Raw genomic sequence first — 23,127 nt, forward strand, 5'->3', positions numbered from 1 at the left:
GGTTCTGGTTCGAGGAACTAGAAAAGTCGCTCAGTAGAGAGACTCCATATGAGGAGGTTATGGACAGAGTTCACGCACTTAAGTTGGCTAACTCTTTTATTTTAGATGCCGCTTTGCAATTAGCTAGATTAGCGGCGAAAAATTCAGGGTTTGCAATTGTGGCGCGCAGAGCGCTTTGGCTAAAGTCTTGGTCAGCGGATGTATCATCCAAGACAAAATTGCTTAACATCCCTTTCAAAGGTAAAACTCTCTTTGGGCCAGAATTGAAAGAGATTATTTCAGACATCACTGGGGGAAAGGGCCACGCCCTTCCACAAGATAGGCCTTTCAAGGCCAAGAATAAGTCTAATTTTCGTTCCTTTTCGCAATTTCAGGAACGGACCGGCCTCTAATTCTGCATCCTCTAAGCAAGAGGGTAATGCCTCACAGCCCAAACCAGCCTGGAAACCTATGCAAGGCTGGAACAAGGGTAAGCAGGCCAAGAAGCCTGCTGCTGCTAACAAAACAGCATGAAGGAGTAGCCCCCGATCCGGGACCGGATCTAGTAGGGGGCAGACTCTCTCTCTTTGCTCAGGCTTGGGCAAGAGATGTTCAGGATCCCTGGGCACTAGAAATAGTTTCTCAGGGTTATCTTCTGGAATTCAGGGAACTACCCCCAAGGGGAAGGTTCCACAGGTCTCAATTGTCTTCAGACCAAATAAAAAGACAGGCATTCTTACATTGTGTAGAAGACCTGTTAAAAATGGGAGTGATTCATCCTGTTCCATTAGGAGAACAAGGGATGGGGTTTTACTCCAATCTGTTCATAGTTCCCAAAAAAGAGGGAACCTTCAGACCAATTCTGGATTTAAAGATCCTAAACAAATTTCTCAGGGTACCATCGTTCAAAATGGAAACCATTCGAACGATTCTACCCACTATCCAGGAAGGTCAATTTATGACTACCGTGGATCTAAAGGATGCGTACCTACATATTCCTATCCACAAAGAACATCATCAGTTCCTAAGGTTCGCCTTTCTGGACAAACATTACCAGTTTGTGGCCCTCCCATTCGGGTTAGCCACTGCTCCAAGGATTTTCACAAAGGTACTCGGGTCCCTTCTAGTGGTTCTAAGACCGAGGGGCATTGCAGTAGTACCGTACTTGGACGACATTCTAATACAAGCGTCGTCCCTTTCAAGAGCAAAGGCTCATACAGACATCGTTCTGGCCTTTCTCAGATCTCACGGATGGAAGGTGAACATAGAAAAAAGTTCTCTGTCTCCGTCAACAAGAGTTCCCTTCTTGGGAACAATAATAGATTCCTTAGAAATGAGGATTTTCTCCTGTTAAGTGTGGTCAGTCCACGGGTCATCATTACTTCTGGGATATTAACTCCTCCCTAACAGGAAGTGCAAGAGGATTCACCCAGCAGAGCTGCTATATAGCTCCTCCCCTCTACGTCACACCCAGTCATTCTCTTGCACCCAACTAATAGATAGGATGTGTGAGAGGACTGTGGTGATTATACTTAGTTTTATACCTTCAATCAAAAGTTTGTTATTTTATAACAGCACCGGAGTGTGTTGTTCCTTCTCTGGTAGAATTTGAAGAAGAATCTACCTGAGTTTTTTGTATGATTTTAGCCGGCGTAGTTAAGATCATATTGCTGTTCTCGGCCATCTGAGGAGTGAGGTAAACTTCAGATCAGGGGACAGCGGGCAGGTTAATCTGCAAAGAGGTATGTAGCAGCATATTATTTTCTGACAATGGAATTGACTGAGAAAATTCTGCCATACCGATATAATATAAGCTCAGCCTTAAATGCAGTAGTAGCAACTGGTATCAGGCTGTCATGTATGTATATTTTACACTTCAGTATTCTGGGGAATGGCACTTCACTGGGATAATACTGTATGCATAAGACTTTAGCCTAATTTGCAGTGACTAGCAACAGGCTTTCTAATGACATTTCATTTATTTGATGTTAAACGTTTTTGCTGGCATGTTAAATCGTTTAATTTTCTGAGGTACTGGGTGAAAAAATATTTTGGGCACTGTTTTTTTCCACTTGGCAGTCGTTTTATTTAATTTAAGACAGTTTACTGATCTCCCTCACTGTTGTGTGTGAGGGGGAGGGGCCTATTTTGGCGCTTTTGCTACGCATCAAAAAATTCAGTCAGAAGTCTCTTGTCTTCCCTGCATGATCCGGTTCGTCTCTACAGAGCTCAGGGGTCTTCAAAACTTATTTTGAGGGAGGTAATCACTCACAGCAGAGCTGTGAGATTGTAGCTGACTGTGATAAAAAACGTTTATTTCTGTACTTTTTTTCTGCTATCAGGGTTAGTTATCCATTGCTAATGGGGGCAATCCTTTGCTAAAATTGTGTTTTTACCGGAAAAGATTTGATGTTATAGCTTCTCAGTTTATTATTTCTCAACTGTCATAATTTTTTTCTGTGCTTCTTAAAGGCACAGTACGTTTTCATATTATTTGTAAATTACTTTGAAAAGTATATCCAAGTTGCTAGTTTATTTTCTAGTGTGTTAAACATGTCTGATTCAGAGGAATATCTCTGTGCTATATGTGCTAAAGCCAAAGTGGAGCCCAATAGAAATTTATGTACTAATTGCATTGATGCTACTTTAAATAAAAGTCAATCTGTACAAATTGAACATATTTCACCAAACAACGAGGGGAGAGTTATGCCGACTAACTCGCCTCACGTGTCAGTACCTGCATCTCCCGCTCGGGAGGTGCGTGATATTGTAGCGCCGAGTACATCAGGGCGGCCATTACAAATCACATTACAGGATATGGCTAATGTTATGACTGAAGTTTTGGCTAAATTACCAGAACTAAGAGGTAAGCGTGATCACTCTGGGGTGAGAACAGAGTGCGCTGTTGATAATAGGGCCATGTCTGATACTGCGTCACAGTATGCTGAACATGAGGACGGAGAGCTTCAATCAGCAGGTGACGGTTCTGATCCCAATAGAATGGATTCAGACATTTCTAATTTTAAGTTTAAACTCAAAAACCTCCGTATACTGTTAGGGGAGGTATTAGCAGCTCTAAATGATTGTAACACCGTTGCAATCCCAGAAAAATTATGTAGGCTGGATAGATACTATGCGGTACCGGCGAGTACTGACGTATTTCCTATACCTAAGAGGCTTACAGAGATAATTACTAAGGAGTGGGATTGGCCCGGTGTACCCTTTTCCCCCCCTCCTGTGTTTAGAAAAATGTTTCCAATAGACGCCACCACACGGGACTTATGGCAGACGGTCCCTAAGGTGGAGGGAGCGGTTTCTACTCTGGCTAAGCGTACCACTATCCCGGTGGATGATAGCTGTGCCTTTTCAGATCCAATGGATAAAAAATTAGAGGGTTACCTTAAGAAAATGTTTGTTCAACAAGGTTTTATATTGCAACCCCTTGCATGTATTGCGTCTGTCACGGCCGCGGCCGCTTTTTGGTCCGAGTCCCTGGAAGAGACTCTTGACTCAATAACTATAGATGAGATTTCAAACAAGCTTAAGACACTTAAGCTAGCTAATTCATTTATTTCGGATGCCGTAGTACATTTAACTAAACTTACGGCTAAGAATTCCGGATTCGCCATTCAGGCACGCAGAGCACTGTGGCTAAAATCCTGGTCAGCTGACGTTACTTCTAAATCTAAATTACTTAACATACCTTTCAAAGGGCAGACCTTATTCGGGCCCGGGTTGAAAGAAATTATCGCTGACATTACAGGAGGTAAAGGCCATGCCCTGCCTCAAGACAGAGCCAAACCTAAGGCTAGACAGTCTAATTTTCGTTCCTTTCGTAATTTCAAAGCAGGAGCAGCATCAACTTCCTCTGCACCAAAACAGGAAGGAGCTGTTGCTCGCTACAGACAAGGCTGGAGACCTAACCAGTCCTGGAACAAGGGCAAGCAGGCCAGGAAACCTGCTGCTGCCCCTAAGACAGCATGAATTGAGGGCCCCCGATCCGGGAACGGATCTAGTGGGGGGCAGACTTTCTCTCTTCGCCCAGGCTTGGGCAAGAGATGTCCAGGATCCCTGGGCGTTAGAGATCATATCTCAGGGATACCTTCTGGACTTCAAATCCTCTCCCCCAAAAGGGAGATTTCATCTGTCAAGGTTGTCAATAAACCAAATAAAGAAAGAGGCGTTTCTACGCTGTGTACAAGATCTTTTACTAATGGGAGTGATCCATCCGGTTCCGCGGTCGGAACAAGGACAAGGGTTTTACTCAAATCTGTTTGTGGTTCCAAAAAAAGAGGGAACTTTCAGGCCAATCTTGGATTTAAAGATCCTAAACAAATTCCTAAGAGTTCCATCGTTCAAAATGGAAACTATTCGGACAATCTTACCCATGATCCAAAAGGGTCAGTACATGACCACAGTGGATTTAAAGGATGCTTACCTTCACATACCGATTCACAAAGATCATTACCGGTATCTAAGGTTTGCCTTCCTAGACAGGCATTACCAGTTTGTAGCTCTTGCATTCGGATTGGCTACGGCTCCAAGAATCTTCACAAAGGTTCTGGGTGCTCTTCTGGCGGTACTAAGACCGCAAGGAATTTCGGTAGCTCCGTACCTAGACGACATTCTGATACAAGCTTCAAGCTTTCAAACTGCCAAGTCTCATACAGAGTTAGTACTGGCATTTCTAAGGTCGCATGGATGGAAGGTGAACGAAAAGAAGAGTTCTCTCTTTCCACTCACAAGAGTTCCCTTCTTGGGGACTCTTATAGATTCTGTAGAAATGAAGATTTACCTGACAGAAGACAGGTTAACAAAGCTTCAAAATGCATGCCGTGTCCTTCATTCCATTCAACACCCGTCAGTAGCTCAATGCATGGAGGTGATCGGCTTAATGGTAGCGGCAATGGACATAGTACCCTTTGCACGCCTACATCTCAGACCGCTGCAATTGTGCATGCTAAGTCAGTGGAATGGGGATTACTCAGACTTGTCCCCTACTCTGAATCTGGATCAAGAGACCAGAAATTCTCTTCTATGGTGGCTTTCTCGGCCACATCTGTCCAGGGGGATGCCATTCAGCAGGCCAGACTGGACAATTGTAACAACAGACGCCAGCCTACTAGGTTGGGGCGCTGTCTGGAATTCTCTGAAGGCTCAGGGACAATGGAATCAGGAGGAGAGTCTCCTGCCAATAAATATTCTGGAATTGAGAGCAGTTCTCAATGCCCTTCTGGCTTGGCCCCAGTTAACAACTCGGGGGTTCATCAGGTTTCAGTCGGACAACATCACGACTGTAGCTTACATCAACCATCAGGGAGGGACAAGAAGCTCCCTAGCAATGATGGAAGTATCAAAGATAATTCGCTGGGCAGAGTCTCACTCTTGCCACCTGTCAGCAATCCACATCCCAGGAGTGGAGAACTGGGAGGCGGATTTCCTAAGTCGTCAGACTTTTCATCCGGGGGAGTGGGAACTTCATCCGGAGGTCTTTGCCCAAATTCTTCGACGTTGGGGCAAACCAGAGATAGATCTCATGGCGTCTCGACAGAACGCCAAGCTTCCTCGTTACGGGTCCAGATCCAGGGATCCGGGAGCGGTTCTCATAGATGCTTTGACAGCACCTTGGACCTTCGGGATGGCTTATGTGTTTCCACCCTTCCCGATGCTTCCTCGATTGATTGCCAGAATCAAACAGGAGAGAGCATCAGTGATTCTAATAGCGCCTGCATGGCCACGCAGGACTTGGTATGCAGATCTAGTGGACATGTCATCCTGTCCACCTTGGTCTCTACCTCTGAAACAGGACCTTCTGATCCAGGGTCCCTTCAAACATCAAAATCTAATTTCTCTGAAGCTGACTGCTTGGAAATTGAACGCTTGATTTTATCAAAACGTGGTTTTTCTGAGTCAGTTATTGATACCTTAATACAGGCTAGGAAGCCTGTTACCAGAATGATTTACCATAAAATATGGCGTAAATACTTATATTGGTGCGAATCCAAGAGTTACTCATGGAGTAAGGTTAGGATTCCTAGGATATTGTCCTTTCTACAAGAAGGTTTAGAAAAGGGTTTATCCGCTAGTTCCTTAAAGGGACAGATTTCAGCTCTGTCCATTCTTTTACACAAACGTCTGTCAGAAGTTCCGGACGTTCAAGCTTTTTGTCAGGCTTTAGCTAGGATCAAGCCTGTGTTTAAAACTGTTGCTCCACCATGGAGTTTGAACTTAGTTCTTAATGTTTTACAGGGTGTTCCGTTTGAACCCCTTCATTCCATTGATATCAAGCTGTTATCTTGGAAAGTTCTGTTTTTAATGGCTATTTCCTCGGCTCGAAGAGTCTCTGAGTTATCTGCCTTACATTGTGATTCTCCTTATCTGATTTTTCATTCAGACAAGGTAGTTCTGCGTACTAAACCTGGGTTCTTACCTAAGGTGGTCACTAACAGGAATATCAATCAAGAGATTGTTGTTCCATCTTTGTGTCCTAATCCTTCTTCGAAGAAGGAACGTCTTCTACACAATCTAGATGTAGTCCGTGCCCTGAAATTTTATCTACAGGCAACTAAGGATTTTCGACAAACGTCTTCCCTGTTTGTCGTTTATTCTGGTCAGAGGAGAGGTCAAAAAGCTTCGGCTACCTCTCTCTCTTTTTGGCTTCGTAGCATAATACGGTTAGCCTATGAGACTGCTGGACAGCAGCCTCCTGAAAGAATTACAGCTCATTCTACTAGAGCCGTGGCTTCCACTTGGGCCTTTAAGAATGAGGCTTCTGTTGAACAGATTTGCAAGGCTGCAACTTGGTCTTCTCTTCATACTTTTTCCAAATTTTACAAATTTGACACTTTTGCTTCTTCGGAGGCTGTTTTTGGGAGAAAGGTTCTTCAGGCAGTGGTTCCTTCCGTATAAAGAGCCTGCCTGTCCCTCCCGTCATCCGTGTACTTTAGCTTTGGTATTGGTATCCCCGAAGTACTGATGACCCGTGGACTGACCACACTTAACAGGAGAAAACAAAATTTATGCTTACCTGATAAATTCCTTTCTCCTGTAGTGTGGTCAGTCCACGGCCCGCCCTGTTTTTTATGGCAGGTCTAAATTTTTTAAATTATACTCCAGTCACCACTGCATCCTTTGGCTTCTCCTTTCTCGTTGGTTCTTGGTCGAATGACTGGGTGTGACGTAGAGGGGAGGAGCTATATAGCAGCTCTGCTGGGTGAATCCTCTTGCACTTCCTGTTGGGGAGGAGTTAATATCCCAGAAGTAATGATGACCCGTGGACTGACCACACTACAGGAGAAAGGAATTTATCAGGTAAGCATAAATTTTGTTTTTCTGACAGATGTCAGAAAGTCAAAACTTCTAAGCACTTGTCAAGTTCTTCACTCTGTTCCACGTCCTTCCATAGCTCAGTGCATGGAAGTAGTAGGGTTGATGGTTGCAGCAATGGACATAGTTCCTTTTGCACAAATTCATCTAAGACCATTACAACTGTGCATGCTCAAACAGTGGAATGGGGACTATACAGACTTGTCTCCAGTGATTCAAGTAGATCAGAAGACCAGAGATTCACTCCGTTGGTGGCTGACCCTGGACCATCTATCCCAGGGAATGAGCTTCCGCAGACCAGAGTGGGTCATTGTCACGACCGACGCCAGTTTAGTGGGCTGGGGCGCGGTCTGGGAATCCCTGAAAGCTCAGGGACTATGGTCTCGGGAAGAGTCTCTTCTCCCGATAAACATTCTGGAACTAAGAGCGACATTCAATGCTCTCAGGGCTTGGCCTCAGCTTGCAAAGGCCAGATTCATAAGATTCCAATCAGACAACATGACGACTGTTGCGTATATCAATCATCAGGGGGGAACAAGGAGTTCCCTAGCGATGAAAGAAGTGACCAAAATAATACAATGGGCGGAGGATCACTCCTGCCATCTATCTGCGATCCACATCCCAGGTGTGGAAAACTGGGAAGCGGATTATCTGAGTCGTCAGACATTCCATCCGGGGGAGTGGGAACTCCACCCGGAGATCTTTGCCCAGTTGACTCAATTATGGGGCATTCCAGACATGGATCTGATGGCGTCTCGTCAGAACTTCAAGGTTCCTTGCTACGGGTCCAGATCCAGGGATCCCAAGGCGACTCTAGTGGATGCACTAGTAGCACCTTGGAACTTCAACCTAGCTTATGTGTTTCCACCGTTTCCTCTCATTCCCAGGCTGGTAGCCAGGATCAAACAGGAGAGGGCCTCTGTGATCTTGATAGCTCCTTCCACCATGGAAGCTACCTTTGAGACAGGACCTTCTTGTTCAGGGTCCATTCGAACATCCAAATCTGGTCTCCCTCCAGCTGACGGCTTGGAGATTGAACGCTTGATTCTATCAAAGCGTGGGTTTTCAGATTCTGTGATAGATACTCTGGTTCAGGCCAGAAAACCGGTAACTAGAAAGATTTACCATAAAATATGGAAAAGATATATCTGTTGGTGTGAATCCAAGGGATTCCCATGGAATAAGATAACAATTCCTAAGATTCTTTCCTTTCTGCAAGAAGGTTTGGATAAAGGATTATCTGCGAGTTCTCTAAAGGGACAGATTTCTGCTTTATCTGTCTTACTACACAAACGACTGGCAGCTGTGCCAGATGTTCAAGCATTTGTTCAGGCTCTGGTTAGGATCAAGCCTGTTTACAGACCTTTGACTCCTCCCTGGAGTCTAAATCTAGTTCTTTCAGTTCTTCAAGGGGTTCCGTTTGAACCTCTACATTCCATAGATATTAAGTTATTATCTTGGAAAGTTTTGTTTTTGGTTGCTATTTCTTCTGCTAGAAGAGTTTCAGAGTTATCTGCTCTGCAGTGTACTTCGCCCTACCTGGTGTTCCATTCAGATAAGGTTGTTTTGCGTAGTAAGCCTGGTTTTCTTCCTAAGGTTGTTTCCAACAAGAATATTAACCAGGCGATAGTTGTACCTTCTTTGTGTCCGAAACCAGTTTCAAAGAAGGAACGTTTGCTACACAATTTAGATGTAGTCCGTGCTCTAAAATTCTACTTAGAAGCTACAAAAGAGTTCAGACAAACCTCTTCTCTGTTTGTCGTCTATTCTGGTAAAAGGAGAGGTCAAAAAGCAACTTCTACCTCTCTTTCCTTTTGGCTTAAAAGCATCATCCGATTGGCTTATGAGACTGCCGGACGGCAGCCTCCTGAAAGAATCACAGCTCACTCCACTAGGGCTGTGGCTTCCACATGGGCCTTCAAGAACGAGGCTTCTGTTGATCAGATATGTAAGGCAGCGACTTGGTCTTCACTGCACACTTTTGCCAAATTTTACAAATTTGATACTTTTGCTTCTTCGGAGGCTATTTTTGGGAGAAAGGTTTTGCAAGCCGTGGTGCCTTCCGTTTAGGTAACCTGATTTGCTCCCTCCCTTCATCCGTGTCCTAAAGCTTTGGTATTGGTTCCCACAAGTAAGGATGACGCCGTGGACCGGACACACCAGTGTTGGAGAAAACAGAATTTATGCTTACCTGATAAATTACTTTCTCCAACGGTGTGTCCGGTCCACGGCCCGCCCTGGTTTTTTAATCAGGTCTGATGAATTATTTTCTCTAACTACAGTCACCACGGTACCATATGGTTTCTCCTATATTTTTCCTCCTGTCCGTCGGTCGAATGACTGGGGTGGGCGGAGCCTAGGAGGGACTATATGGCCAGCTTTGCTGGGACTCTTTGCCATTTCCTGTTGGGGAAGAGATATTCCCACAAGTAAGGATGACGCCGTGGACCGGACACACCGTTGGAGAAAGTAATTTATCAGGTAAGCATAAATTCTGTTTTTACATATCCTGTGAATGATTTAAAACTGTAAAAACAAAGGTGTTATGGTGTGTATTTAGATCCATTAAACCTAAAAATGCCTAGCATAATAGCTTTAGCCTGTCATATTCAAGTGATCGGGCTGTAGAGTTGATTGTCTAAGTCTTTGCATGGTTTAAAGGGACAGTCAACACCAGAATTTTTGTTGTTTAAAAAGATAGATAATCCCTTTATTACCCATTCCCCAGTTTTGCAAAACCAACACTGTTATATTAATACACTTTTTATTTCTGCGACTAACTTGTATCTAAGCATCTTCTGACCGCCCCTAATCACATGACTTTTAGTTATTATCTATTGACTTGCATTTTAGCCAATTAGTGCAGTGTCTGCCACTAGCCACGGGCGTGATCACAATGCTATCTATATGGCCTACAAGAGCTAGCTCTCCCCTGCTGTGAAAAGTAAATAAAATACAGGCGGCCTTCAAGGACTTATAAATTATCATATGTGCCTTCCTAGGTTTGCTTTCAACTAGAATACCAAGAGAACTAAGCAAAATTGTTGATAAAAGTAAATTGGAAAGTTGTTTAAAATTACATGCCCTATTTGAAAAATGAAAGTTTTTTTGAACTTGACTGTCCCTTTAAATAAATACCAAGGTAAATTAGATACTCACAGTAGATTATATGGCTAAAGGAAAGGAAGCCATAGTCTGGTAATATAGTTATTGTAATGAATATTGTCTACTAAAAAAAATGTTGCAATTGTTTAAAGTGATGGTAAACTCTCCCCTTTATAAAATCAGATCTGGAATGTAAGCACTATTTTAGATGAAGTTTAATTCATTAGCTGTAATGAAGATGCAGTATAACTTAGTTATTAATATAGATATGAAATTCAAATACTGCATGCTCCTCCGCCCACTTCAAAAGTAAACTTTTCTGTGAGCTAACAGATTGAATTGTTGTCCAATCAGCGCTCTCCCCATATGGCACTTTTGTTGTAGCTAGAGCATTGATTGGATAGTAATTCAATCATTTAGCTGACAGGAAAATTGACTTTTGAAGTGGGTGGTGTAACGTGGGGTATTTGAATTTCATATCTATATTAATAACTAAGTTATAGCGCATCTTCATTGCACATGATGAATAAAACCCCATCTAAAATAGCGCTTACATTCCAGATCTGATTTTATAAAGGAGAGAGTTTACCATTACTTTAAGCCCATTATTTTACCTCAGCACATTTTCATTTGGTAGAAGTATGGAAAATAATATACTATCTGTGTATATGTACTGACTGCAAGAGCCATAGTTTCCCTTTCTTTCCTTTTTGTTTTTGTTTTTGCTTTTTAAGTGTGGGTCAGGGTCTTGTAGGGATGTTTTATGGTTATAGTTTAGAGTTTATATTGCTTTCTGGAAACAGCCATACTTAGAATAATATCCAAATTTGTTGCTCAATTGACAGATATTCTAATTATGTGCCTATGAACTCTCATGTTTTCTCTGTTATGTGACTCATAGGAAGAGTAAATTTAGAGCTTCCTATATATTTCCTCATAATCCTCCTGAATAAGGGGCTATACTTCATTTGAGGATTCTTCTGTGTTTTTAGGTTTAGGAGGATGAAACCGATCAAGCAACCCTGTTTTGAAAGATGTAGACAAATTTGTGTTATGTTATATTAAGAAAAGGTGTAGGTCTGGCCGGTATTTTCTAGTTCTTCCAAGTCTGATATAATGTATAACTTTGTTAAGCTAGTATTACAGGTAGTTTGCATAAGTAAGAAACAAATGTATCCATCTGCTGTTTCGCTCCCTCACTGCCAGCCTGAGTCCCCATTGTGCTGACAGACCCCCATAGTGTGATGTCACACTAATCACTGCAGCCTCCACACCTGTAGCCTGGGTATCCCTACACTCCACCACAATCCTGCAACTGCCCTTGTGTTAACTTGCTGCATCATTTCCTTCTGGCACAGTGTGTGTGTGCATATATATATATATATATATATATATATATATATATATATATATATATATATATATATATATATATATATATATATATATACAGGGAGTGCAGAATTATTAGGCAAGTTGTATTTTTGAGGATTAATTTTATTATTGAACAACAACCATGTTCTCAATGAACCCAAAAAACTCATTAATATCAAAGCTGAATAGTTTTGGAAGTAGTTTTTAGTTTGTTTTTAGTTATAGCTATTTTAGGGGGATATCTGTGTGTGCAGGTGACTATTACTGTGCATAATTATTAGGCAACTTAACAAAAAACAAATATATACCCATTTCAATTATTTATTTTTACCAGTGAAACCAATATAACATCTCAACATTCACAAATATACATTTCTGACATTCAAAAACAAAAACAAATCAGTGACCAATATAGCCACCTTTCTTTGCAAGGACACTCAAAAGCCATCCATGGATTCTGTCTGTGTTTTGATCTGTTTACCATCAACATTGCGTGCAGCAGCAACCACAGCCTCCCAGACACTGTTCAGAGAGGTGTAATGTTTTCCCTCCTTGTAAATCTCACATTTGATGATGGACCACAGGTTTTCAATGGGGTTCTGATCAGGTGAACAAGGAGGCCATGTCATTAGATTTTCTTCTTTTATACCCTTTCTTGCCAGCCACGCTGTGGAGTACTTGGACGCGTGTGATGGAGCATTGTCCTGCATGAAAATCATGTTTTTCTTGAAGGATGCAGATTTCTTCCTGTACCACTGCTTGAAGAAGGTGTCTTCCAGAAACTGGCAGTAGGACTGGGAGTTGAGCTTGACTCCATCCTCAACCCGAAAAGGCCCCACAAGCTCATCTTTGATGATACCAGCCCAAACCAGTACTCCACCTCCACCTTGCTGGCGTCTGAGTCGGACTGGAGCTCTCTGCCCTTTACCAATCCAGCCACGGGCCCATCCATCTGGCCCATCAAGACTCACTCTCATTTCATCAGTCCATAAAACCTTAGAAAAATCAGTCTTGAGATATTTCTTGGCCCAGTCTTGACGTTTCAGCTTGTGTGTCTTGTTCAGTGGTGGTCGTCTTTCAGCCTTTCTTACCTTGGCCATGTCTCTGAGTATTGCACACCTTGTGCTTTTGGGCACTCCAGTGATGTTGCAGCTCTGAAATGTGGCCAAACTGGTGGCAAGTGGCATCTTGGCAGCTGCACGCTTGACTTTTCTCAGTTCATGGGCAATTATTTTGCGCCTTGGTTTTTCCACACGCTTCTTGCGACCCTGTTGACTATTTTGAATGAAACGCTTGATTGTTCGATGATCACGCTTCAGAAGCTTTGCAATTTTAAGAGTGCTGCATCCCTCTGCAAGATATCTCACTATTTTTGACTTTTCTGAGCCTGTCAAGTCCTTCTTTTGACCCATTTTGCCAAAGGAAAGGAAGTTGCCTAATAATTATGCACACCTGATATAGGTTGTTGATGTCATTAGACCACACTCCTCATTACAGAGATGCACATCACCTAATATGCTTAATAGGTAGTAGGCTTTCGAGCCTATACAGCTTGGAGTAAGACAACATGCATAAAGAGGATGATGTGGTCAAAATACTCATTTGCCTAAAAATTCTGCACTCCCTGTATATATATATATATATATAAAAACCAAAATTCATTAAAATTATGGGGGGAGATAAAAAACTGAAATTAAAATCCTCCATGTCTCAAAATTAAAACAATGTAAATATTTGCATAGGAAATTAGTTTTTTTGCTTCAAAAATACTGTTTTGACACAGCGATCCTGTTAAAAAGGATCGCTGTGTCAAAACAGTATTTTTGAAGCAAAAAACTGAGAATTTGCATATCTAATTTGCATATATTACCCACAATTCTCTTGTGCATTGGAAACATTGTATATTAAGAATTTCTGGGGAAAAGCAAGCAGGGATACTTGCTTAGATGTACTAATTTCCTATGCAAATATTTACATTGATTATAGATAGATAGATAGATAGATAGATAGATAGATAGATAGATATAATGTTAAGTAGTGGCAGCTCCTCCTGTTCTCCCTAGTGATATGTTGGTTTAAGGGTCATGTCAGGTAAGTGTGACTTGGTGGTGATGGCAAACACTCCAAGGGCTATGTGATGTGAAGGTAAAATGGAGAAGTTTACTCTTAGGACTGTATTATGAAATCAGTGATTCAGGCACTGTCCTTGCTCTTACATCTGCTGCCCCCACCCAATGTATATCATGTTTGCCACAAAATGTTCTTCTAAGATGAGTTAACTCTTTCTAGCCAGACATATGATTTATTATGCCCTTCTTTCACCAACATACAAAGGTGCATCACAAACAGTAGTGCAACATTAAAGGGACACTGAACCCAAATTTTTTCTTTCGTAATTCTGAAAGATCATGCAATTTTAAGCAACTTTCTAATTTACTCCTATTATCAATTTTTCTTCGTTCTTTTGCTATCATTATTTGAAAAAGAAGGCATTTAAGCTTTTTTTTGATTCAGTACTCTGGACAGCACTTTTTTATTGGTGGATGAATTTATCCACCAATCAGCAAGGACAACCCAGGTTGTTCACCAAAAATGGGCCGGCATCTAAACATACATTCTTGCATTTCAAATAAAGATACCAAGAGAATGAAGACAATTTGATAATAGGAGTAAATTAGAAAGTTGCTTAAAATTTCATGCTCAATCTGAATCACGAAAGAAAAATTTTGAGTACAGTGTCCCTTTAACTCCTGTCAATAGCAATTTCTGATGCAACTTTAGCTCAGTCTGTTAGGCACACACAGAGGCTAGGCTTTATGTTTATACCATGATCTTTTACATTTAAGAGGTTTCAAGATACTATGCCCTCTCTCATATTTTTGTAATTTTTTTGGCCACATAACTGCTCTGGAAAAAAATCAAGAGATCACTGCAAAAGAATCGATTTCTCTAGTTTTACTATTTATAGGTATGTGTTTGAGTAAAATAAACATTTTTTTTTATTATTCTGTTAACTACTTTCAACGTTGTTCCAAAATTCCATTTAAATGTTTTGTCATTTAGAGCATTCGTTGCCGAAAATGACAACTGGTCAAAATAACCAAAAAGATGGTGTTTTCAGACCTCAAATAATGCAAAGAAAACAAGTTTATATTAATTTAAAAAAACACAAAACTAATGTTTTTAACTTAGCAAGCCAGAAATCAATATTTGGTGGAACAACCCTAATTTTCAACCACAGCTTTTGTGCATCTTGGCATGCTCTCGACCAGTCTTTCACATTGCTGTTGGGTGACTTTATGCCACTCATGATGCAAAAATTCAAGCAGTTTGGCTTTTTTTTTTACGGCATTTAACCATCCATTTTCTTCTTGGTCACATTCCAGAGTTTTTCTATATAGTTATGCTCTGGGGATTGGGCAGGCTATGACAGGGTCTTGATCTGGTGGTCCTCCATCCACACCTTGATTGACCTGCCTGTGTAGCATGGATCATTGTCCTGCTAAAAAAGCCAATCCTCGGAGTTGGAGAACATTGTCGAAGGAGGCAGTTATTCTTAGAGGATAACCTTCTACGAGACTTGATTTATGCATCCTTCATAAAGATAAATCTGACTGATTCCAGCCTTGTTGAAGAACCCCCAGCTCATTGCCGATCCTCCACCAAATTCCACAGAGGGTGGGAGACACTGTGACTTGTACTCCTCTCCTTGTCTCTGTCTAACCATTAGACGGCCAGGTGTTGGGCAAAGCTGAAAATTGGACTCGTCAGAGAAGATGACCTTACTCCAGTCCTCTACTCTGCTTCTTGACCTTGTTCTTTGAAATTTTAAGTGGAAGCAACCTGACACTTACTGTATCCCAGACAGAATTGAACCCTTCTTTTCCTTCCTAAGCTAGGGAGAGTCCATGGCTTCATTCCTTACTGTTGAGAAATACAACACCTGGCCACCAGGAGGAGGCAAAGACACCCCAGGCTTAAATATCCCTCCCACTTTCTCATTACCCCAGTCATTCTTTGCCTTTCGTCACGTGAGGAGGTGGCAGAGAGGTGTCAGAAGATTCGAAGAGTGCTGAAAAAGGGTATCTGCCCTTCGAGATAGGACTGGAGTTTCAAGTAGTCATGTCAACCTCTTAGTGAGAGTATTGATGAAAGTTGGAGTCTGGAGATGCAGGGAAACCATCCAGACTACTGCTAATAGCTCCTAAGCAATCAGTGTTGATGAGTTTCACTGTCTGCTTTCTCTCACTCAAGTCCATGTCAGGAGCACTGCTATAAGATTGTCGCATTTGAGAGGCGATGTTCTGTTCCACAGCATGGATCCTGAGGTAAGATTGTTTCAATTTTTACACATAAAACGCTATAACAGGGTCACAGTGTGGCTCCTTTATACCTTGATAGGATCCAGGGTTAATATCCCCTGAAGGGGTTTATTGAACAGTTGGGTTTAATTAATTATTTTATTATTTACATGCTGCTTTGTGTGATTTTGGTATATTTCATGCCACCATTTCCCCCGCCAAATGCAATCAAATAAACAAAGTTGGTACTTTTTTTCACAAACTTTGGGTTTCTCACAGAAATTATTTACATACTGCTTGTGCAATCATGGCATAAATGTTTGTAAAAGTTTCTCTGAAATCCCCTTTGTTCAGACAAAGCAGACATATATGGCTTTGACATTGCTTTTTGGTAATTAGAAGACTGCTAATTGCAGCTGCGCACCACACTTCTATTATTGCCGGCAGTGAATGGGTTAATTAGGTAGCTTAAAAGGTTAATTTTAGCTTTAGTGTAGAGATTAGCCTCCCACCTGACACTCCCCACCACTTGATCTCTCCCAAACAGCTCTCTTCCCTCCCCCACCCCCACTGGTAACCCTCATATTAGGTACTGGCAGTATGAAAAAAAATGTTTTGTTTTGGGGTTTTTTAAGGGACACTGAACCCAAATTTTTTTCTTTCATGATTCAGATAGAGCATGAACTTTTAAGCAACTTTCTAATTTACTCCTATCAATTTTTCTTCGTTCTCTTGCTATCTTTATTTTTTAAAGCAAGAATTTAAAGCTTAGGAGCCAGCCCATTTTAGGTTACATTTAGCAAACCAATAAGCAAGCATAACATAGGTTCTGAACCAAAAATAGGCCGGTTATTAAGCTTTGCATTCCTGCTTTAAAAATAAAGATTACAAGAGAACAAAGAAAAAATTATAGTATTATTAGTATTAATAGATATAAAAAAAAACAACAAAAAAAAACTTATTTTTTTTCATACTGGCAGACTGTCTGCCAGTACCTAAGATGAGGGTTACCGGTGGGGAAGGGAAGAGAGCAAGATAGATAAAGATAGAGCAAGAGAAAAAAAACAAAAAAAAATTGACAATGAGAGTAAATTAGAAGGTTGCTTAAAAATTGCATGCTCTCTCTGAATTATTAAAGAAAAAATTTGGGTTTAGTGTCCCTTTAAGGCTCAAGTCATGGGCTACTGATATGGCACCTAAAAGCAGACTACTTTCCCTTATTTTAGGGAAAGATTTTGTTTAGACCTGGACTGAATCCTATTATTGCAACAGTTAACAGAGTTTAAAAAAGCTTTGATGATCTGAATCATGAAAGTTTAATTTTGACTTTATGGTCCCTTTAATCACATTGTTCCCCTGCAAATCTATGTACACTGAATTAACCCCTTATTAACTTTCAAGAAGCTCAATGAATTGAAGATTGTTTAGAGTTGTAAAGAGTCCGGAGATGCAGGGAGAGTCTTTCTGCGAAACCATCCCGACTCATTAACAGCTTCACAAGCAGTCAGCATTGATTAGTTTCGTTGCCTGGTTTTCACGCTCAAGTCCATTTCAGGAGTGAAGCTACTAACCTGTCACACTTGAAGGGCCGTGTTCCTGTTCCACGGCGTAGATTCTGGTAAGATCGTTTAATTTTTTTATACATAATGATAACACGGAAGACAGGGTCACAGTGTGACGCCTTTTATCTTTAAAGAATCAAGGGTTAATATTCCTGGAATGGGGATTATTGAACAGGGGGGTTTATACATGATATTGTTTATTGTGTTATGTGCGAGATGAGGCTCTGGCACTGTGTGGAACTTTCAGGTGACTTATGGGAGTATTGCGCTGCCCTTTTTTTCGCGTTTACTCCTTAGGCAGGGGCGGTCCTGCTAGGCATGCCATGTGACCGGGTGTGGCTATCTCTCTTCCTCTGTTGCTCAGCGGTGCAGGAGACTAAACTGTTTCTGTAGTCCGGTTCATAAGAGGTGGTGAGTGCCCTGGCCATTGGAGGTATAAAGGTGCCTATTAAGTTAATCTAGTCCGTAATAACAGCGCAAGCTATGGAGGACTCTGATGCGTTATAGGGTTCTCCCTCTTTAACAAGGTCTCATTCCTGTGTTTATTGTGAGGAGGTTCTGGTAGAACAGCCTGCTCAACTATGTTCCACATGCATTAATAAAGTTACGACATCGAAAAGGAAACGGATGTCTAGTACTACTGAGCCGTCCACCTGAGGGTTCCCTGCATTCATCTCCAATTGCACATGCAGCGCCCCAGGGTCCAACCATTTAGTCCTACGGGAGAGATTTGTTGGCCGTCAGATTTTGTGGATCAACTGCAAACAGCGGTATCAAGTGTGATCCATGCCTTACCACGTTCTGCTAAGCGCAAGCGTAGGGCGTATCATGGCAGCCCGGCCCAGGGTTTGTCTACGCCTATGGAAATATCAGAGGCATTATGCGATGACGTATCTCCGGTGGGCGGACCTAAATTTAATTCATCTTCTGGCACCATATTATACCCTGATATTTCTCCTACTGTTCCTTGTTCCCTCGGCAGAATGACTGGGGGGATGAGGGAAGTGGGGGAGGTATTTAAGTCTTTGGCTGGGGTGTCTTTGCCTCCTCCTGGTGAGCAGGTTCTTAATTCCCAACAGTAATGAATGAAGCCGTGGACTCTCCTCCCCTCGATGGAACTGAAATTATCAGGTAAGCATAATTTATGTTTTACCTGTCATGTCAACAATATCTGCTTGGATTATTTGTTGCATCTCAAAAGCCTATCTACTTCAAAACAAGCGTGCTCTGGATTGTTTGAAGGCACATTCAAATTGGCTATGGCAGCATCCTGGGCATTTCACAATGCAGCCTCTATGGATTAAGTCTGTCAGGCCGTAGTTTAAAAGATTCTCATACTTACATTAACTACTACAAATTGGATGTACTCCAGTCCTCTTTTGCCAAGTTTAGTAGGAAAGTTCTTCATTCTGTTCATTCCTAATAAATTGTATCTTTTTGCAGTATTCATTAGTATTTTTTTATTTTCTTTATTTCCCACCCTCCGATTTTTATAAGCGTTGATAGTCTCACCTGGTAAGTGATAGCTAGGTAGGTTAAGATAACAAGAAATTAAATAATATAAACAGAAATTCCTATATCTTGGTTTATATCCTAGCTAGCACTTACCAGGGATTCCCTACCGTTTTCTTTCCGTCTTTTTCTAAGATTAGGTTAGGAATGACAAGGGGGGGAAGGTATCTCCTTATATTTAGGTAAAAGAGGTGTGGCATGTTACTGTCCATTCCCCCTGGGAAGGGGTACTTTCACCTTCTAAATGCTAGCTAGGAAATAGGCTAAATTATAGAAATTTCTGTTTTTAGGAATTAATATCTTGTTTCTTATTCCAATAAAGTGCTGCTGAATAGTTGATCAAATTTGAATGATTAACCTATTATAAAGGACACACATCCCAATAATTTCATAATTATGTATTTGTAATGATATATAACTAAATACAGTCATTTTCTGATATAACTAAAAAAATCTAAAAAGTTATCAAAATTAAACCTATATTTAGAAAACCATGATTTAAATAGACTTATTTACTAGTGACTTAAAGGGACAGTCTAGGCCAAAATAAAGTTTTAAAGTTTCATGATTCAGATAGAGCATGTAATTTTAAACAATTTTCCAATTTACTTTTACCAGCAATTTTTCTTTGTTCTCTTGGTATTCTTAGTTGAAAGCTTAACCTAGGAGGTTCATATGCTAATTTCTTAGTTATCTCGGAGCGGGCACTGATTGGCTAAACTGCAAGTCTTTCAAAAGAACTGAAAAAAGGGGCAGTTTGCAGAGGCTTAGATACAAGATAATCACAGAGGTTAAAAGTGTATTATTATAACTGTGTTGGTTATGCAAAACTGGGGAATGGGTAATAAAGGGATTATCTATCTTTTAAAACAATAAAAATTCTTGTGTAGACTGTCCCTTTAAATCATGCAAATAATGTATTTTGAATACAGATTTAAAGGTATAGTCTAGTCAAAATTAAACTTTCATGATTCAGATAGAGCATGCCATTTTAAGCAACTTTCTTATTTACTCCTATTATCAATTTTTCTTCATTCTCTTTGTATCTTTACAAGAATGTAAGCATAGAAGCCAGTCCATTTTTGGTTCAGCACCTGGGTAGAGCTTTCTAATTGGTGTCTAAATGTAGCCATCAATCAACAATTGCTACCCAGGTGCTGAACCAAAAATGTTGTAGCTCCTACGCTTACATTCAAATAAAGATACCTAAAGAACGAAGCAAAATTGATGATAGGAGTATATTAGAACGCTTAAAATGGCATGCTCTATCTGAATCACAAAAGTTTAATTTTGACTAGACTATCCCTTTAATCACTAGTAGTATAAACGTACTGTAGTTGTATATGGTTATCACAATAAAATAATTTTAAAATATTTGCTTGTTAGGGAATTGCATATTATAAGACAAAAATGACATGTAATTTTGTCTTGCAGGGCCTGTGACAAACGTCTCTGGTGCCGGATTGATGTCAGCCGCTGCAAGTCTTTGGTTCCACAAGCTCTCAGTGGTATTATTAAGCGACAGCCGGTACACCTTGACCTAAGCTGGACAAATGTGTCTAAAAAGCAGCTTACTTGGCTGGTAAACAGATTGCCTGGTGAGGAATTTGTATGTGTGATTGTTGTTTTACACGTGAAGCAAGTATATGGTTGCACAGTGTGTTATTTCTGTTGTATTGCTAAGTCCACCCACCATTTGCCTTAATTGGAGGAGGCAATCTGGGCTTAAAGTGAATGTAAGTTTTCATGCAAAAGTGCCCGTTTTTTTAAAATTCGATTAAAAACGGGGGCACTTTAATTCATCAAAATTTACATTTCACTCGTTGTGAAAAAATACTTACCTTTTAAACTTGACAGCCGCTCCAGCTTCCCCCGGTTGTTGCAAGCCATTTCTGACATCAGAAATGATGGATGGGTCATCCTCCAATCACGGCTTCCCCCCGGGGAATCAGTGTCTGATTCAACGCTGTGATTGGAGGAAGCCGGATTCCTCATTTTAGACCCAGGAAAAAGTTTTGCGATGGGCAGAGGAAGCTGGAGCAGCTGGCAAGATTAAAAGTCATTTTTTCACAACATGAGTGAAATGTAAATTTTGATGAATTAAAGTGCCCCTGTTTTTAATCAAATTTTTAAAAAAACAGGCACTTTAGCATCAAAATTGACATTCCTTTAAGTCCACAGACAACCAGGCATTAGCTCCAGTTGTAATGTTGGTATAGAGTGGGGTGGTGTAGTGTTTGTTACTAGTGCACAGGCCCTCATAGGATATGTGCGTATGCCCCAGAAAAAAAAACTAATCAACTTTTACTAGAAGCATTTTTGCTAATGGAAATATATTGCAAAATGTTTATATTTCAAATTGAAGTGCACCCATGCACATTTAATTTTTGAACTTTCCGACCCTTTAAGCCTGAAAGCTTTGTCATTTATTTAAAAGAGCACTCTTTAAACTTATCTGTGCTTTCCCTGTTAATATTTATTAGTGAAAACCCCTCTCCCAAGGGGCGTTAATATTTCTCCAACATAGGTGTGTCCGGTCCACGGCGTCATCCTTACTTGTGGGATATTCTCTTCCCCAACAGGAAATGGCAAAGAGCCCAGCAAAGCTGGTCACATGATCCCTCCTAGGCTCCGCCTACCCCAGTCATTCTCTTTGCCGTTGTACAGGCAACATCTCCACGGAGATGGCTTAGAGTTTTTTAGTGTTTAACTGTAGTTTTTTTTATTCAATCAAGAGTTTGTTATTTTAAAATAGTGCTGGTATGTACTATTTACTCAGAAACAGAAAAGAGATGAAGATTTCTGTTTGTATGAGGAAAATGATTTTAGCAACCGTTACTAAAATCCATGGCTGTTCCACACAGGACTGTTGAGAGGAATTAACTTCAGTTGGGGGAACAGTGAGCAGTCTCTTGCTGCTTGAGGTATGACACATTCTAACAAGACGATGTAATGCTGGAAGCTGTCATTTTCCCTATGGGATCCGGTAAGCCATGTTTATTAAGATTGTAAATAAGGGCTTCACAAGGGCTTATTAAGACTGTAGACTTTTTCTGGGCTAAATCGATTCATTATTAACACATATTTAGCCTTGAGGAATCATTTAATCTGGGTATTTTGATAAGATTATATCGGCAGGCACTTTTTTAGACACCTTTCTCTTTAGGGGCTTTCCCAAATCATAGGCAGAGCCTCATTTTCGCGCCGGTGTTGCGCACTTGTTTTTGAGAGGCATGACATGCAGTCGCATGTGTGAGGAGCTCTGATACATAGAAAAGACTTTCTGAAGGCGTCATTTGGTATCGTATTCCCCTTTGGGCTTGGTTGGGTCTCAGCAAAGCAGACACCAGGGACTGTAAAGGGGTTAAAGTTAAAAACGGCTCCGGTTCCGTTATTTTAAGGGTTAAAGCTTCCAAATTTGGTGTGCAATACTTTTAAGGCTTTAAGACACTGTGGTGAAATTTTGGTGAATTTTGAACAATTCCTTCATGTTTTTTCGCAATTGCAGTAATAAAGTGTGTTCAGTTTAAAATTTAAAGTGACAGTAACGGTTTTATTTTAAAACGTTTTTTGTACTTTGTTATCAAGTTTATGCCTGTTTAACATGTCTGAACTACCAGATAGACTGTGTTCTGAATGTGGGGAAGCCAGAGTTCCTTCTCATTTAAATAAATGTGATTTATGTGACAATGACAATGATGCCCAAGATGATTCCTCAAGTGAGGGGAGTAAGCATGGTACTGCATCATTCCCTCCTTCGTCTACACGAGTCTTGCCCACTCAGGAGGCCCCTAGTACATCTAGCGCGCCAATACTCCTTACTATGCAACAATTAACGGCTGTAATGGATAATTCTGTCAAAAACATTTTAGCCAAAATGCACACTTATCAGCGTAAGCGCGACTGCTCTGTTTTAGATACTGAAGAGCATGACGACGCTGATAATAATGGTTCTGAAGGGCCCCTAA

At 40.9% G+C, this 23,127-nt stretch overlaps 1 protein-coding gene across 1 annotated transcript in view; it reads left to right on the forward strand.

The window, feature by feature from the left end:
• Nucleotides 1-23,127, forward strand: part of LOC128640450 (lysine-specific demethylase 2A) — a gene marked incomplete at its 3' end in the record, with an annotated part of 357,674 nt that overhangs the window by 303,219 nt on the left and 31,328 nt on the right. Inside the window, 1 exon segment of the mRNA XM_053692929.1 lies at nt 20,594-20,757. Within this exon segment, the coding sequence (XP_053548904.1) occupies nt 20,594-20,757 (164 nt within the window).

Source organism: Bombina bombina, chromosome 9 (assembly GCF_027579735.1).
Source record: "Bombina bombina isolate aBomBom1 chromosome 9, aBomBom1.pri, whole genome shotgun sequence".
Lineage (NCBI taxonomy): Eukaryota > Metazoa > Chordata > Amphibia > Anura > Bombinatoridae > Bombina > Bombina bombina.